Source organism: Zootoca vivipara, chromosome 15 (genome assembly GCF_963506605.1).
Source record: "Zootoca vivipara chromosome 15, rZooViv1.1, whole genome shotgun sequence".
Lineage (NCBI taxonomy): Eukaryota > Metazoa > Chordata > Lepidosauria > Squamata > Lacertidae > Zootoca > Zootoca vivipara.
In genome coordinates this window covers 6,852,418-6,868,437 of record NC_083290.1, presented here as the reverse complement: position 1 = coordinate 6,868,437, position 16,020 = coordinate 6,852,418, and the positions used below count along the sequence as shown (strand labels likewise).

The window sequence follows — 16,020 nt, the reverse complement described above, 5'->3', positions numbered from 1 at the left end:
GACTACAATTCCCATCTTCCCCGACCACTGGTCCTGTTAGCTAGGGATCATGGGAGGTGTAGGCCAAAACATCTGGAGGGCCGCAGTTTGGGGATGCCTGGGTTAGAGTGATGGATTAGGACCTGGGAGTCCAGGGTTCAAATCCCCACTCAGCCCATCAGGCTCACTGGGTGACCTTGGAGTCAGTCATTCACTCTTGGCTTGGCCTACCACGCAGGGTTGTTGTGAGGATGAAATGGGGAAGAGAAATATGTACGCCACCTTGAGTTCCTTGGAGGAAAGGTGGGATCGAAGTGTCATGAGCAGATCAGACAGACAGATGTAGCTGGACTCCAGATCGCACCCTCCCCAGCCCGAAAGGACAGTGGTGAGTTGTAGTCAGGCAACATCTGGGAGCCACATTGCCTTGGAGGGTAAATTCGTTGCCTGTAGGGCTGGCACTCAGAACAGTGCTGATGGTGAGAATATTATATGTGAGAAGGCCCTACCTAAAGTATCCTATACTCACTGAGTGATTGGCTATAGGTGAGCAGAAACAGAGAGAAATTGTGTATGTGCTCTGTACCAGACATGTGGCCAGCTGAGCTTTTCAGAGCCAGAGGAATTTTCCAGGATCAGTGCAGTGCAGTATTTAAATCAAGAGGGAATCTGTTCAAGAGCCAGGCCTTGAGCCTCCAAATTTGCCTTCCTAATAACCCTGCCAGAGGGTCACCCATTGCTCCTAGTTAGGGGAAGCTGAGGCTGAGAGATGATTTTAATTCAACCTGCCAAGGCTCTCCCCGCAGCTTGTTAGGAAAAGCGCCCTCAGTTGTGAGCTTCGCTTGTAATTTTGGGAGCGGTGAAAATCAAGGATCTCTCCATCTCTCCCTCAATATAAATACTGCAGTTGGTCCAAGAAGCACCCCGGCCAGCCCTGTAGTGGTGCCATGAGGTTTCATCATATATTTAGAGCGATTGTAACCACCAAAAAAGAGGCTTGCACATAATTAAAGCCGAGATTCCCTGCTTGCAGGTTTTCAATCTAAAAGTCATGACACAAAAGGAAAAAGGGACAGGAAGGGAGGAGCAAGCACAGATTCTTAACGTTAGCAGTTCTTAGCTACACCGTCCAGCCATTATTACCTGAATTTTCTAAAGCAGCAGCTTTGCAAGAGATCAGGCAAAAAATTATTTAAATGGAGAACCTGGGATCGCTCATGTGCTGAGCATTTACTTAACCACTCAACTGTGGCTTCTTTCTCTCCCTCTCTTTTTAATGATGCTTCCACCCATCATAGCAGAGAAATGTTTCAAGAGCAATCTAATACTGAAACAAAGCAAGGTTTCTGGTATAAAAAAAAACTTCAATGCATTCCTTGCCCCCCACTCCAAACTTGGATTTGCTTTTTGAGATCCATATATAAAAGCTTTTCCCTTTTACATTATGGATAATTTATTTTTCCAGTTTTGCAGAGTACAATGCATTTACAACTTGTGGGCCATACTGTCGTTGGCCTCCTGAGGATTTCTGTTGCTTGTTTATTTAAAAAAGGATGCAGAATAGAACCCTCATGGCCATATTAATTTGTTTTAAATCTACCAAATGCAAGACCATTATGGTTGGGCTGGGCCTTTTTTTTTTTTAGCTGTATGCTTGAGGATGACAGGGGCAAGGGGGAAATTATTTTACTCGGTACGTTTCCCGATCGCCAAGGAATTAAGAGCTAAATTTGTAACTCAGCTCCTAATGCTCTTTAAGTTTTGTTACGGCTTCTAGCTAAGCAACTAAAACCATTACACACAACCTGGGGGGGGGGGTTAATAATCCCAACCGCTGTAGCATTTGGCAAACGCCGTATTAAAGCATGTGGCTAAAGTGGTTCTCCTTGTGGTCCCCTCCTTTTTCTTTGCCTTTTGGCTGCAATTCATGAGTGAAGAGCAGGACTCTTAAGGCTCATTTTGACGCATCCCCGTGGCCCAAAGGGTGCTTCTCTGGGAGTGAGGCTCAGGCCTGTGTGAAGGTTTTTTTTCACGTTTGCTGTTTGCTTGCCTCTTGGCCATGAGCTTGCCCCTCCAAGGAGCGCACCAGCTGCTTGCAGCCCTTAAGCCGCCGAGATACTTCATCTCTGTTTTTTTTTTGACACGACCGCCTATTAAATCATGATGCGGAATTCATTGTCATTCCGACTTTGACTTGGTTAGCGATATAACTGAGAAGGATAGTGCACCTTTAAATGATGAGCTTTTGTGTTTAATTACCCAAATAAAATGACATAAATATGAATGAGCGCTAATGGTGGTACTTGGGGGTTTTTTTTTTCCTCCTCCGGAAACCATTAACGATTCTTAAATGATTTGTAAAGAAAATGAGAGGCAGAGGGAAGCTAGGAGAGAAGGCTATTAGGCTTCTAACACACTCCTGAATGATTATGTAGTCAACTACCTAGCAAATACTGAGCTAAATGATCTTGCCTCCTCCCTTCATCTCCCCCCAAAAAGAAAGGATTTATTTATTTAAAAAATTGCTGCTGAGGTTTTTTGTCGTGGTTGACCTCTCTCGTAATCGTCACTGCTTCTAAAATAGGGGGTTAGGTTTCCTTGACTGGTTTTACAAGCAGGAGGCACAGAATTCTACTTCATTGTTTTTCTTTTTTTAAAAAATCCAATTTCTTGCTTGCTTGCAGTACTAATGAGGACTAGTAACTTGCTTACCATAAAGCAGCATTTTGGAAGGCAAAGCAGAAATGACTGGATATTGCTGCTTTAGTAAACTTTCCCTACATGAGTGACATTAATTTTTCAAGCTGGCCTACTGTTGGGGCTGTGGTGCCCATCCTCAGAGGTGGCAGCCTGTTGTGTCTCTGCATGATTATGTGCTCTGTTCCTCCTTCCAACCAGCCTCCCCTGAGACCAGATAATTTTGTGCATCAGTCGCTCCCAATAGAAAGAGGCATCCTTCTGAGGAGGCCTGTGCATAACAGGGACTCATGCAGAAACACAGGATAAGCCCAGCAGAAGAGAAATGCTTGTCCTCAGAAGAGCTCACCTTCCATCGCTTTCTGTGGGGCTGCTGCATGATGGGGATTTATTGTGGAACAGGCACTGCTCACACACCTTTTCCATACCATCCGCACCATGTCTCAAAATGCCAGCCTGTAACTTCTTTGACATTCTGTCTGGATTTTCTCTTACTGCTGAAAATCCATTAAGAAAAACCAACCTGTTATAGATCTGCGACTTGTGCCTAGTGTGGAAGCTCATTAGCACATTTTTGGGGTGGTTTGTCATGTTTGTGAGAAGACATTTCAGTGGACATTTCTGTATTGCTACAGCCTTACTTCCCTTTGCTGCTTTCCTGGGTACGACTTGGGCGTTTCATTTCTGACGCCTCCAAAACTAAACGTTTGCCTGTTTCCACTAATTTTTGCAGGCAGCAAAACTGCCACTGAGCTGCAGCTTTTTCCTCTGGTCAGTGATAGCCAAAGTGGTGCTCTTCAATATTTTTAACTCCAGCTCCCATCAACCTCAGCCACCAAACAGGGATGATGGGTGTTGTAGTCCAGCCACCTTGGCTACCCCAGTTCTGATTCATGCTAAGTGGTTCTTGCATGCCTAGATGTGGGTGGAGAGCAGCAGGCAGGGACCGAAACCTAAGAGGCTGCCTTACACCAAGGCAGGCCACTGGTCCATCTAGCTCAGTATTGTGGACACTGACTGGCAGCAGCTCTCCAGGGTTTCTGAAAGGAGTCTTTCTCAGCTATACCTAGAGATGCTATTGGGGATTGAAACTGAGGCCTTCTGCATGCAAAGCATGTCTGGTACCACTGAGCCACAGTCTTTGTCCTGAAAAGAAAGCAAGATTCTAGTCCTCTTGATTCTAAACATAGTGTTGTTTAAACCTATCTAAAGAAGCTGCCTTGTTAGCGTATAGTGTATGTATGCAGCAGCAGAAGTTAATTTTCCTTGGAGCACACCTTTAGTTGAAATAGATTCAGCATGAGACTTGGTAAAAATAAATAAATAAGAAAGCTTAGGTTTATTAAAGGAAGTATATTATTGACAGTGTTCTATAGTCTTTGCTGGAGGGGTGGGGGAGAAGCCATGCTTGCCCCTTCGTTCTCAGTAGATACATCCAAGATGCCCATGTCCCTTGATGTCCAGAAAACATGTGAGGAAGAAGAGGAATTCATAAACGGGATGCAACTTAAGATGTACCAATCTAAGCATCAAAGGATAGAGTTATGTTAGCATTGAAGTTAAAGGTACAGGGATAGGCTAGGAACTGGGAGATCCCTTACTCTGTCTTGTCTAAAACTTCCAACGAGGCTCATGATCCATCTAGCTCAAAATTGTCCAAACTGACTGTGGAAGTAGGGTGTGCAGCTTAATTTTTTTGCAAATTTGTTCAGCAAGGGATCTTAAAAATATGTCTTTGGGTGTGAGGAATTCAAATCTATTATTGTTTTTAGCATAGCAAAAATGCTTTTGAAAAACTAAAGTATTTTAATTCTGCTTTCTGAAAATGTCAGGCACTGCTAAATAATAGCAATAATAATAATTTATTATTTGTATACCACCCTATATTCGTAGGTCTCAGGGTGGTTCACAACATAAAGTTACAATATAAAAAGTACAAAATACATAGTAAAAATAATTAAAACCGTTAACAATACTAATACTAACTAAAAAACAAAAGCCCCTAAACAGTACCCCAGCCCACAAATACAAAATAGGTAGGTAGATATAATATTTAAAAATAATTTAAAAGAATCCCATCCCCTAAATAAAACAACACACACCCAGGTTATAACCCCATCCCTGTTAAAACCATAATTTTAGCACAAGGAGGCTAGCCCATGCCCTCATTCCACACCCCCAAAGTGTCACCCCCAAAGTGCTATTAATTACTAGTCAAAATAACTATTGAGCTTATAATAATAATACTACTAATAATATATAACTGTTTGGCGATCATTTTTAATGATTCTATGCAATTTTACACACATTTTCCTTACCAAGCTAAATGAAATTCTATCAATGCAACCAAAATATCTTCTGAATTCCCACGTCATGTTTTTGAATTTGGAATTTGAAAGCTGGAAAAATCCATCACGCCCGACTGCGGCAGCTCTCTCCTGTTTCAGGCAGGGCGTTTTTTTCAGCCACAGATGGAATCTGGGACTTTAGGCAGGTGCTCCGCCCCCAAGCTGGTCTACAGACCCCCTTATTGCCACTGACTTGGGCCAGTTAAGCAAACAAGGCTTGTTTTCTCCCCTCTTGGCAGGCGTACTTGTGGGATAACAACAAAGACCTGGTGGAGTGGCTGGAGAAGCAGCTGACTGAGGAAGAGGGTGCCCGCTCGGTGGTGGATGAAAACATCAAATACATCTCTCGGGACTACATCCTCAAGCAGATACGGAGGTAAGGCGGCAACTGGAAAGGGGACATTGGCAGGCTCTGTAGGAGAGCGCCACATTCTGTACAAATGGCCTTGTTCACGCACCTCTCTCTCTCCCATCCAGGCAATTGGGAAGCATCATCAAGGACCCATTCCAGGCAAAAACAAACAAACCACCAAGCAGTGTTCAGAAGCAGGGCTAGCGAGAATTTGCCCCCCCCCCCCCAGGCCTGAGATTTACCAGGGGTGTGCAGGGAGCTCTTAGCAGTTTTGCTGCTCCCTCTCGTCAAGCTGGCTTAGAGTGTGGTCCAAAACCAGGCTTGTGGTTAAACCCTAACCGCGAATTGTAGCCAAGGACAGAGCCATGGGGAGGGAGGGAGAAAGACCCATGCAGAACAAAGCTGTGAGTGCCACCCACCCACCCATTTGCATGGTCCCAGTAAGCCATAATAATAGTATTTTTTTTATTACTTATACCCCACCCATCTGGCTGGGTTTCCCCAGCCACTCTGGGCGGCTCCCAACAGAATATTAAAAACACGATAAAACATAAAACATTAAAAAACTTCCCTAAACAGAGCTGCCTTCAGATGTCTTCTAAAAGTCAGATAGTTGTCTTATTTCCTTGATATCTGATGGGAGGGCGTTCCACAGGGCGGGACCGAGAAGGCTCTCTGCCTGGTTCCCTATAACTTCGCTTCTTGCAGTAGAAGACCTTTGGGGGACCTCAGTGTCTGGGCTGAATTCCCAAGCACACCTGGCAAATGGGGGGTCTTTCCAGTGTCATTCTGATACTTGTAATTCGCAGGCCTTGTATCTGCCTGCAAGACTTTCATGTATAGTAAAAGGTTTGGGCATTTTGGATCAATGTGTGACCCCCCCCCCCAGCATCCTGGCCTTCCTAAGATTTCTTGTCTCCCTTGCCACCTTTGCTAACCAGTCTTACTGACACCCCCCAGCCCCAACGTCAGTATGAGGATTCCTTCTTCTCAAGGAAAACAGGAACTCTTGGTTTTTTGTTTTTTTTTATCATTCCGGCCAAGCCAGCTATCTCAGCAGGAACTTGTGAAACTGCCTTATATAGATTTGTCCACCTAGCTCAGTACTACACTGACAGGCAGCGACTCTCCACGGTTTCCTAGCGGATTCAGCCTCCAGTGGCTTGGACCTGGATAAGTGTGAAACAGTGTACAAATTGAAGAAACCTAACCGAACATTCCCTTTAATCCCCTCATCACATCTTAACACACTACCCAGCTGAGCCACTTGGGCCAGCAAGACTTTGTTGGGGTTTTTTTAAATGTTGAAAAAAATGCAGCGTTTTGAGTTTCACAAGGTGACTTACAATTTAAAGGCTAACCAGAAAAAAAACTTATGCATTTGATTCCATTCATGAGTTGCTTCCCATGAAATATCGCTGAGCTTTTCACATAAAAAAAAAAATCACTATCATCATCAACAACAACTTAAAAACCATTCTATGTACACAAACAGTTACAAGTACAATACAGACTGGGATAAAGAGCTCCACTTAAAAGGCTGGCTGAAAACTTGTAAACAATATTGTAATCAATAACTTGGGGGGGGGGGGAGAACAAGAGGTGCCTGCTTCATGGCAAGGAGCCGTCCCCACCAGCAATCAGCATGAAGACACACCAATACAAAAATACACTTGTAATGTACTGTAAAAGCATTTTAAAAAGGATGATGACCAATATTACTATTTACGGAAAAACCTATTATAGATCCATTTAGAGGATTAAGTCTTTTTCAACTGATTGGGGGCTGAGTCCTCAGGAAAGGTTTGGTAAACTCTCATCCTTGGGGAATGTGCCCAAATAATCCCTCTTGTGCCTCAGCAGCTGATGAGAATTCTTAGCTGAGCAGTTTTCTTTTGAGAGGCTCTTCCCCAAGATGCAGGTTAGGATCTTCTTTGCTGCATCACTGGGGTACGTTGCAAATATATTTTCATATTTGTGGGTCTTCTTGCCGATGGTGTTAGGGACCCTTATTGTCCTGTGGGGTCCAAGGAACTGTCTTCACCACCACCAAGTGCAGCCTCTCAAACCGCTCAACGTATGACCTGCCTCCTTCCTTCCTCCCTCCCTCCTTCTCACCCTAGTTTGGTGCAGGCCAACCCGGAGGTCGCCATGGATTCCATCGTCCACATGACCCAGCATATATCATCAACGCAGCGAGCCGAGATCGTGCGCATTCTCTCCACCATGGACGCGCCCGCTTCAACGTAAGCCGGCAAGGCTGGAGGGAAAAGGTGCCCTGCCATTTCGCCCCTGCTTTCATCCATGTATCTTGGCTCCCGGCAGGGGATATGCTGGAAAAAGGACTTCTTAATTATTTTCTTCTTTTTTGCGTCTTTTTTAAAAATCAGACTTGAATTTCAGAGTAGTCGTGCGAGACTTCAGGAATACAGGCTCCCCCCCCCCAAACGTAACTTATGGATGTCATACAGTAGTACCTATTTATTTAACAAAGTGTAAAGTGGACTTGCATCTTCTCACAGTCACTGTTGTGACTTCCAATGAGATCATGAAAGGTACCCTGGTACCATGAGGTCTTAAATCAAGGGTGGGGGGTGACCACAGGGGCCTTCAACAGAAACCCCCCCTCCAGCCCAAGCTTTTCATCTCGTGTACACTTTTGTCCATTGTGTCTGTTACTTGACTTCTCCCAACCTTCCAAACACGAAAGATCCAGTGTTTGTCACTCATATTAGGCAGCATGGTGGTAGCGCCACCCCTAAAAGGGAGGCCCACAGCGCCTCTTGCTGCTTCTGCTCTAAACTGGTTTAGACTCCTGTCGTCTCTCTTTCCGTGCTGGTGATGAGGTCACCATCACTTCATGCACCAAGTTTAAACCATCGCCTTTTTTTAAGTCATATTATTATTATTTCTCTCTGTGCACGATTGATTGGCCATCAGATGTTTCATTTCTGTGTTCATGCAATAAACCTAGGAAAGCCAGTCTGCAGGGCAGATAAAAAGCTCTGCAATGCTAAAATAGCCAGACAACAGTGTTTAGAAGAGGCTACAGCCTTTGAGGGGAGAGGTTTCCCTTTGTTCTATTGGACTTGGAAATCTGAGGGCTTTTCTGTTTCATATGAAAGCTATTTTGCAAGGCGTCTGGGGCACGATCCTGTCTGAAATCATTCTGCCATTTGCAGCAGAACGAACAAGCGCCACCCCAGCTATATATCCCTCATCCACAAAGTGTAGCACAGGCTTCCCCAAGCTGGTGCCCTCAAGATGATTCTGAGGACATCTCCCATCAGTCCCTGCATCATGTGACTGTGCTACCTGAATTGAGCTGATCCTACAGCGTAACTTTCCATATGGCCTAGCTCTACCATGAAGTTTTCATGGAGAACAGCGGCTTGGCATTCAGTAAGGAGCAGTCAACATGGTGCTGTTCAGAAGGCCCTGGCCTCCACATCAGCATTAAGACATCATTCTTGGGTGTGATGGAAGGTGTAGTTCAGCAACATGAAATGGGGGAGGGCACTGTGTTGGCTACCCCTGAAAAGTAGGGGGCATGGACTTGAAGTTGTTCCTGTACAGTAAACCCCACAGGTGCCTATCCTTGCCTTCAATTCCTTACATACTTCACTGGCAATGTAGTTAATTTGTAAGCTAGAAGTGGCACTTCTGTAAATCAACACTTTCGGCCTTGGTGGGTGGTGGGCTGGCTGGCTGGCTGTCTTGTGCCAGAGGAGCTAACCTTGAACAGGTGGAGCAGAAAGGTAAAGTTGAGCATCTCCTGCCCCATCGGGGTATAGGACACCCTTTTGTGTTGTCTCTTAAGACAAGGGGGAGGTAGGAAAAAATGCAGCCTTGCGGGCCTGGAGGGGGGTGGGAACTGGCCAGCATCCAAGAACTGCCAGCTGAGCAGCACTTTCACCAAGGTGCCAATTCAGGGAGCTATGCTAGCGCAATAGCAGGAATTCACGTGCACACCTGTGGCCTTGGGTGCCTTGCTTTTTTGGAGGGTCAGGTTGCCCATTGGCAGCAAGGGGATGGAGCAGAATACATATGCCACGCTCAGTCAGGCTTGCCTTCCCTACAGCCACCAGCCTCTGCTGGGTCAGTCCAGTGGCTCATCTGGGCCAGCGTCCTGTTCTTACTGTGGCCAATGAGATGCCCCAATAGGAAGCCCTAAAGCAGGAGGTCTGACAGCTAAAAAAAGGGCACAAGAGCAGAGAGGTGCTTGCATCTGCAGGGACCAATGGCATACACACACAAGCGTCTCACATCTTGTGTGGGTGAGGAGGCAATAAAATAAAAACATGGAGTGTGAAGGAAACCACTCTCCATTTATTCCCCCCCTCCCACTCACCTACAATCATGAGCGTACCTGGCTTTCAGGAAGGCAGTTGGGGGGGGGTGTCCTCTGGCAAGGTCCTAGAGCCCTCACACCTCCTTCCCAAAGCTGGGCAAGCACCCCTCCACCTTATGGGGAGGGGCAGTTCCTGGCTTTCTGCATATACGGGTGGACCCTTTGGAAGCCAAGTGACCCGCAAGGCTACACCAGTGTTAGGAGGAGATGCTACTCACAGCCTGGTTGGTCCAGCTATTGAGCCTTTGATGGTTAGTTGGGACGATAGCCAGTATTGCACCAGTTCACCAACTTTGGGGGGGGGGGGTTTCATGAAAGGGAAACACAGCATTAAATGAGTCACCCCACCACCATTCAATAAAATAATACTTTCTGCAAAACCAGTTTTAAGAAATGCTGTGTTCTTCCCCCCTCATTACAAGGAATTAACTTAATACACATGTTCCAGCCAATTGCAAAAGGGGGTGGGGATCAAATTTTGTAAGGTGGGGACATGTCAGATATGGGTTCTCTTGGAAGCCCTGTGGCATGCCTCTTGGGGCAGATGACTGGATCCAGGGGGAAGCCAGCCCCAATCCAAAAAAAGTCTGCAATCCCACTTACCTAGGAGTAAGCCTCATTGAATTCAATATATTTCCCCCCCACAAAAATCCTATCCTGCCCTTCATCCCGAAAAAGCAGAGGGGGCAATCACCAAAGCATTAAAACAATTTTTAAAAAGCTATTAAAATAGCAAGTAATCTGAGACTTACTTCGGAGCAAGTCCTGTTGAAAGGAAGAGCTGGCTACCACAACCTCATGTCCCACTGCTTTCAGTTAAAGAAGCTTGCATACCCTGAAATGAAAGGGGGGGAGATGGGCATGATCCAGTACCACATAGATGCACATCCAAGAGCCAAGGTTGACCGCAGTGCCCTCTGCCAAGCAGACCTCCTGAGTGGGTTGCCTTGTAATTAATGCAGAGCAGGGTCCTTAAGGCAGCTACAGGGTTAGCGATAAAATATTGCTGTTCAGAAAATAATGGAAAGTGTCTGAAAAGGAAGGCTGCTAAGGACTTTTCGCCCTGTACTTTGAACCCTATGGAAGGAGCTGGCTCCTAACATTCCTCTTGAGGATTTAACGCAGCTGTCACCAACCTGGCACCCTCCAGATGTTTTGGGCTACCGTTCCCACTGGGAGTTTAATTCAAAATATCTGGGGGCACCAGGCTGGCAAACACTGGTTTAGTGTCTTCCCTTTTTAGTTTGTTTACGTCACTAAAGGAAACCTAAGCCTTGCCCAAATACTTTCCAGGAGAGAGAACTCTAGGATGTTAATTGTAGTAAGCATGCAGCCAGCCACTTTTCTCTCTCTCCAAACGACACATCAGTAAGGCCAAGGGCTTGCCACCCAGCAAATCCCCACAACAGGTTCTGCACTGCCAGGTGAGTCCCGTTCGCCTGCAGCAATTGCCCAAGGTGGATGCACATGCCACCAAAAAAAGAGCACCTCTGTGCTGTCTGCTCTGCAGCAACCAGCTTCAATAATCCAGTCTGGTGACGATGCCGTGGCCTTCAAGTCAACCACCATGTCTTGGGATCCTTGCCTTGCGCTGCCTCCAAAAAAGAACTGCGGTGGAAACGGGGAGTCTAACCCGACGGAGGATTATCAGCAAATGTTAATAAATGCATTATACCTGCCGCTGGCCACACCATGTTGATTGGGAACAGGGTGGGGGCAGATGGGCAAAGGTGAGAGTACATGCTCTGCCCCCCCCTTTTCTGGAGAGAACAAAACATTTAAAACTGGGGTTGGCAACCTGTTGGGGTCAGCAAGCACATTGGGAATTTTGAGAAAGTGCCGTGAGCGCCAGTTACAAAATGGCTGTCATGGGGGTGTGGCCTAACACAAGATGGGTTATTTACTTTCAATGGGTAGCATATGAGGTACTGGCAGGCACACTGGTGTCGTGGCGGGGAGCCCTGATTTAAAAGATGCTGTTCTCATTAAGTCTGTAGCAGAAATACAGGCAGGGAAAGGGACAAGTGGAGAGAGAGAGAGCCCAGTTGAACCATCCGATAGAAGTATTAATTGATGTATGTCTTGGGACAACTTGTGGTGCTGATGTTTTATTTCACTTACCTCAAGTTTCTTTTAATAAAAAAAAAAATCCAACCATCAGATTGTGTTGCGCTGTGAATTCCTTGACGCAGCTTCCGTGTTTTCAGAGCGCAGCGGTTTCTGTCAAAAACCAGAAGCAAGAAATCGGGACTGCGTTAACTTCAGACTTTCATGCAACCTTTAACACCTGAGGCTCCCCCCTCCAAGAAATCCATCTCAGCATTTATGCCTCCTTCAGGAAAGATTGCAGCCAGAGATGGATCTACAGTGGTACCTTGGTTCTCAAACAACTTGGAACCCAAACACTGCAAATCCAGAAGGAAGTGTTCCGGTTTGCGAACTTTTTTCCGGAAGCTGAATGTGCTCCGTTTTGAGTGTTGCGCTTCCGATTTGAGTGTTACGCTGAAGTCTGCCAGTTTTTGCTATTTATTTTGCGTTTTTGCGGCTCTCTTTGTGTGTGACTGTGTGCAACCCAGTTCAGCTACTGATTGATTGATTGTGTGACTGCAGTACACTGTTTATTGCTTTCATTTTATGGATCAATGGTCTCATTACCTAGTAAAATTCATGTTAAATTGTTGTTATAGGGGTTGTTTTTAAAAGTCTGGAACAGATTAATCCATTTCGCATTACTTTCTATGGGAAAGCGTGCCATGGTTTTGGAACGGACTTCCGGAACCAAGGTACCACTGTACTATGAAACTAATGAAGCTTAAGCTTCGGGGCCCCTAATTCCAGAGTAACTCCAGAAGCATCTTAACATTTTGGGTTTAGTAGACCTAATTTGAGTAGCATTGAATTGAGTATAGATATTTCAACAAGCCAAAAGTTGAGACTCAGTAGCACAGAACAACCCCACTGAAGAAGATAACAGTGGTTACCCAGACCTTGTTACTAGTTGTGAAGCCCCCCCCCCCCAAAAAAAATGTAGGCCACTGATCGCAACTGCTCACAGTCAAGCGCTCCATCGTTCCAGAAATAATGAAAATGTACTCAACAGTGCAATATGACTGCCAATACTGAGGTCTCTGGTAACCAGATCTTTTCATTTACACCAGGATAAGTGTTTCCCCTCCAGATGTTGTCAAGACTTCAATGCCCGACAGCCCCAGCCCTCAGAGTCGGTGGGGAGTTGGGAGCCCAGCTGCAGATTTACGAAAACAGAAATGGCAAGTTCTTAGTCCATGTGGCCACAGATAAAACACTTAGGGGAAAGTATTGGTAAGAACAGACACAGGTTTTGGATCCCAGGCAGTAAGGACCTCTTGCAAGAAGAGCCCGACTGGATCACAGAGGCTAATCTAATCTGGCAGAATTCTGTTCACAGACTAGCCAGCTAGATGCCTCTGGGGAGCCCATAAGCTGGGCCTGAGCACAACAGCCCCACTCTCATTCAGTAGTGACCCCACCCAACAACTGGTATTCAGAGGCGCACTGCCACCAGATATGGTAGTTATCATGGACTGGTATGCACAGGCAGCCTTATCCTCTGTGAATTTGTCTAATACCCTTTAAAAGCCATCTAAGAGAGCAGCAATAGTTGAAGATGTTCCTGTAAGGCAGGGGTGTCAAACTCAAATTCATCGGGGGCCGCATCAGCAGTTTGGTCACCCTCAAAGGGCCGGTTGTATCTGTAGGACTATGTGTCCACTCTTTATTATCATAAATTATTGTCACTGCATTCAATTATTACTGTTTTTTGTAATAATGTAAGTAATAACTAGCTCTGAAAGCAGAAACATAGTCAGAATAATGGCAAGTAGATATTCAAATGTACAATTTTGGTACAATTTATTGAAAAATGATTTTTGGTAACTGCACTGGGTGGTGGAGGCTCGCTAGGGTTTCATGCAGGACCTTTGCAGAGCTACTGGTACCTGGAGATGCTGGGGTCCTTCTGCATGCAGGACAGATGTTCTGCCAATGAGCCACCACCCTTCACCAAAGGGACTGGCTGAGGTTGACTCACTGGAGCTGCTCTCCTGGTTCCAGGGTTTAAGGGCCAGAAGTATAAAGCAGCATCCTATGTTTCTGAGGAGAGGGAGAGGGAGGGGAGGGGAGGGAGGGAGGAAGAAAAGAGGGAGTGAGAGGGAGAGAGGAAGGAAGGAAAGAGGGGAGAGAAAGAAGAGTAGGAAATAAGGAAGGGAATAAAGAAGGAAAGAAAAAGAAAGAGGGAGAGAAGACGGAAAGGGAGAAAGAAGGAAGGAAGTAGAGGGAAAGAAAGAATAAGAATGAGGGAGAGGAAGAAAGATGGGAAGGACAGAAGGAAGAAAGGAAGTAAGTAAGGAAGAAAGAAAGAAATAAAAGAGGGAGCAGGAGGGAGAGAGGAAGGAAAGAGGTGAGAGAAAGAAGAGTAGGAAAGAAGGAATAAAGAAGGAAAGAAAAAGAAAGAGGGAGAGAAGACAGAGATAAAGAAGGAAGGAAGGAGAGGGAAAGAAAGAATAAGAACAAGAGAGAGGAAGAAAGAAAGGGAAGGGGGGGGTCGCCGCCTTGATTCAGCGCCAGAAAAGAGCGCGGAGGGACCCAGGGGCAAAAAGCATTTCCCGTGCAGCGTGAGGCAGCGGGTGTCCGTTTTAGGAGAAGTGCGTAAAGCCTCAGAGTTGCACGTTCGTGAGGCTGAGCCGCGGCAGGAGGAGGAGGAAGCAAGAGGAGGAGGAGGCGGCTTGCCGGGTCGGTGCCCGGCAGCGCCGTGCGGAGAGTCCCAAGCCTCTGGGACGCAGCAGTGCTCTGTAGCACTTTGAATCCTCCTCCTCCTCCACGCGGCGCTGCTGGGTGCTTTGTCTGTGCTTCAGCAGCAGCAGCAGCCGTTTCCAGGCGCCGAGCCGTGCGGCGCTGCTCCGGCCGCCTTTCTACCCCCCGGCCCCAGCTGTTTATCGGCGCTTTGTCGGCGCGCCGCTTCAGCAGCAAGGTCCCGCTGCTGGGTCCCGCTGGCTGGGGCGCTCGGCGGGCCACATGACGAGGTCTGGCGGGCCGGATTTGGCCCCCGGGCCTTGTGTTTGACACCCGTGCTGTAAGGAAATCAAGTCACTGCCCTTTAGAAATAGTCCAGGGTTATGCCAGAGCCCTTCACTTTGACATTCTAGTTTGCAATGAGGTTGTTGTTGTTTTTTAAGAAAAGCTTGTTGTTGTTTAGTCGTTTAGTCGTGTCCGACTCTTCGTGACCCCATGGACCAGAACACGCCAGGCACTCCTGTCTTCCACTGCCTCACGCAGTTTGGTCAAACTCATGTTCGTAGCTTCGAGAACACTGTCCAACCATCTTGTCCTCTGTCGTCCCCTTCTCCTTGTGCCCAACATCAGGGTCTTTTCCAGGGAGTCTTCTCTTCTCATGAGGTGGCCAAAGTATTGGAGCCTCAGCTTCACGATCTGTCCTTCCATCAACTCAGGGCTGATTTCCTTCAGAATGGATAGGTTTGATCTTCTAGCAGTCCATGGGACTCTCAAGAGTCTCCTCCAGCACCATAATTAAAAAGCATCAATTCTTCGGCGATCAGCCTTCTTTATGGTCCAGCTCTCACTTCCATACATCACTACCGGGAAAACCATAGCTTTAACTATACGGACCTTTGTCAGCAAGGTGATGTCTCTGCTTTTTAAGATGCTGTCTAGGTTTGTCATTGCTTTTCTCCCAAGAAGCAGGCGTCTTTTAATTTTGTGACTGCTGTCACCATCTGCAGTGATCAAGGAACCCCTTCATGGATCAATGCCTTGTCGTGGCGAAGGGGCTTGAATAACTCAGAGAAGCTATGAGCTATGCCATGCAGGGCCACCCAAGATGGACAGGTCATAGTGGAGAGTTTTGACTAAACATTATCCACCTGGAGAAGGAACTGGCAAGCCACTCCAGTATCCCTGCCAAGAAAATTCCATGGACAAAGACAACAAGAAAAGCTTGTAAAAATGATTTTCTCTTAGAAATCGCAAAGCAGTTCACAATATACATAAAAGCTATTAAGACCAATAAAACAACTATTAAAACGTGCAGAGTGACATCTTGTTTTTAACAACTCTGTCTGCTGCTACCCTGTTTCTCATATTTTAAGACATACCCATAAAATAAGCCATAGCAGGATTTTTAAGCATTCAAGGAATATAAGCCGTACCCCGAAAATAAGACATAGTGATAGGCGCAGCAGCAATGCCGGCCGCAGCAGGAGGAGGAGGAAAAAAATAAGACATAATAATAATAATAA

The 16,020-nt window shown here is 46.2% G+C and overlaps 1 protein-coding gene across 7 annotated transcripts in view; it reads left to right on the top strand.

The window, feature by feature from the left end:
- The window catches only part of ACACA (acetyl-CoA carboxylase alpha), a 204,110-nt gene extending 191,286 nt beyond the window's left edge, over nt 1-12,824 (top strand). For all 7 annotated transcript variants that reach the window (XM_060268325.1, XM_060268328.1, XM_060268326.1 and 4 more), the window contains 2 exons: nt 5,264-5,400; nt 7,500-12,824. In XM_060268325.1, the coding sequence (XP_060124308.1) occupies nt 5,264-5,400; nt 7,500-7,626 (264 nt within the window). In that variant the 3' untranslated portion in view covers nt 7,627-12,824. The remainder of the gene's footprint in view (nt 1-5,263; nt 5,401-7,499) is intronic.
- Nucleotides 12,825-16,020: the final 3,196 nt, after the last annotated feature.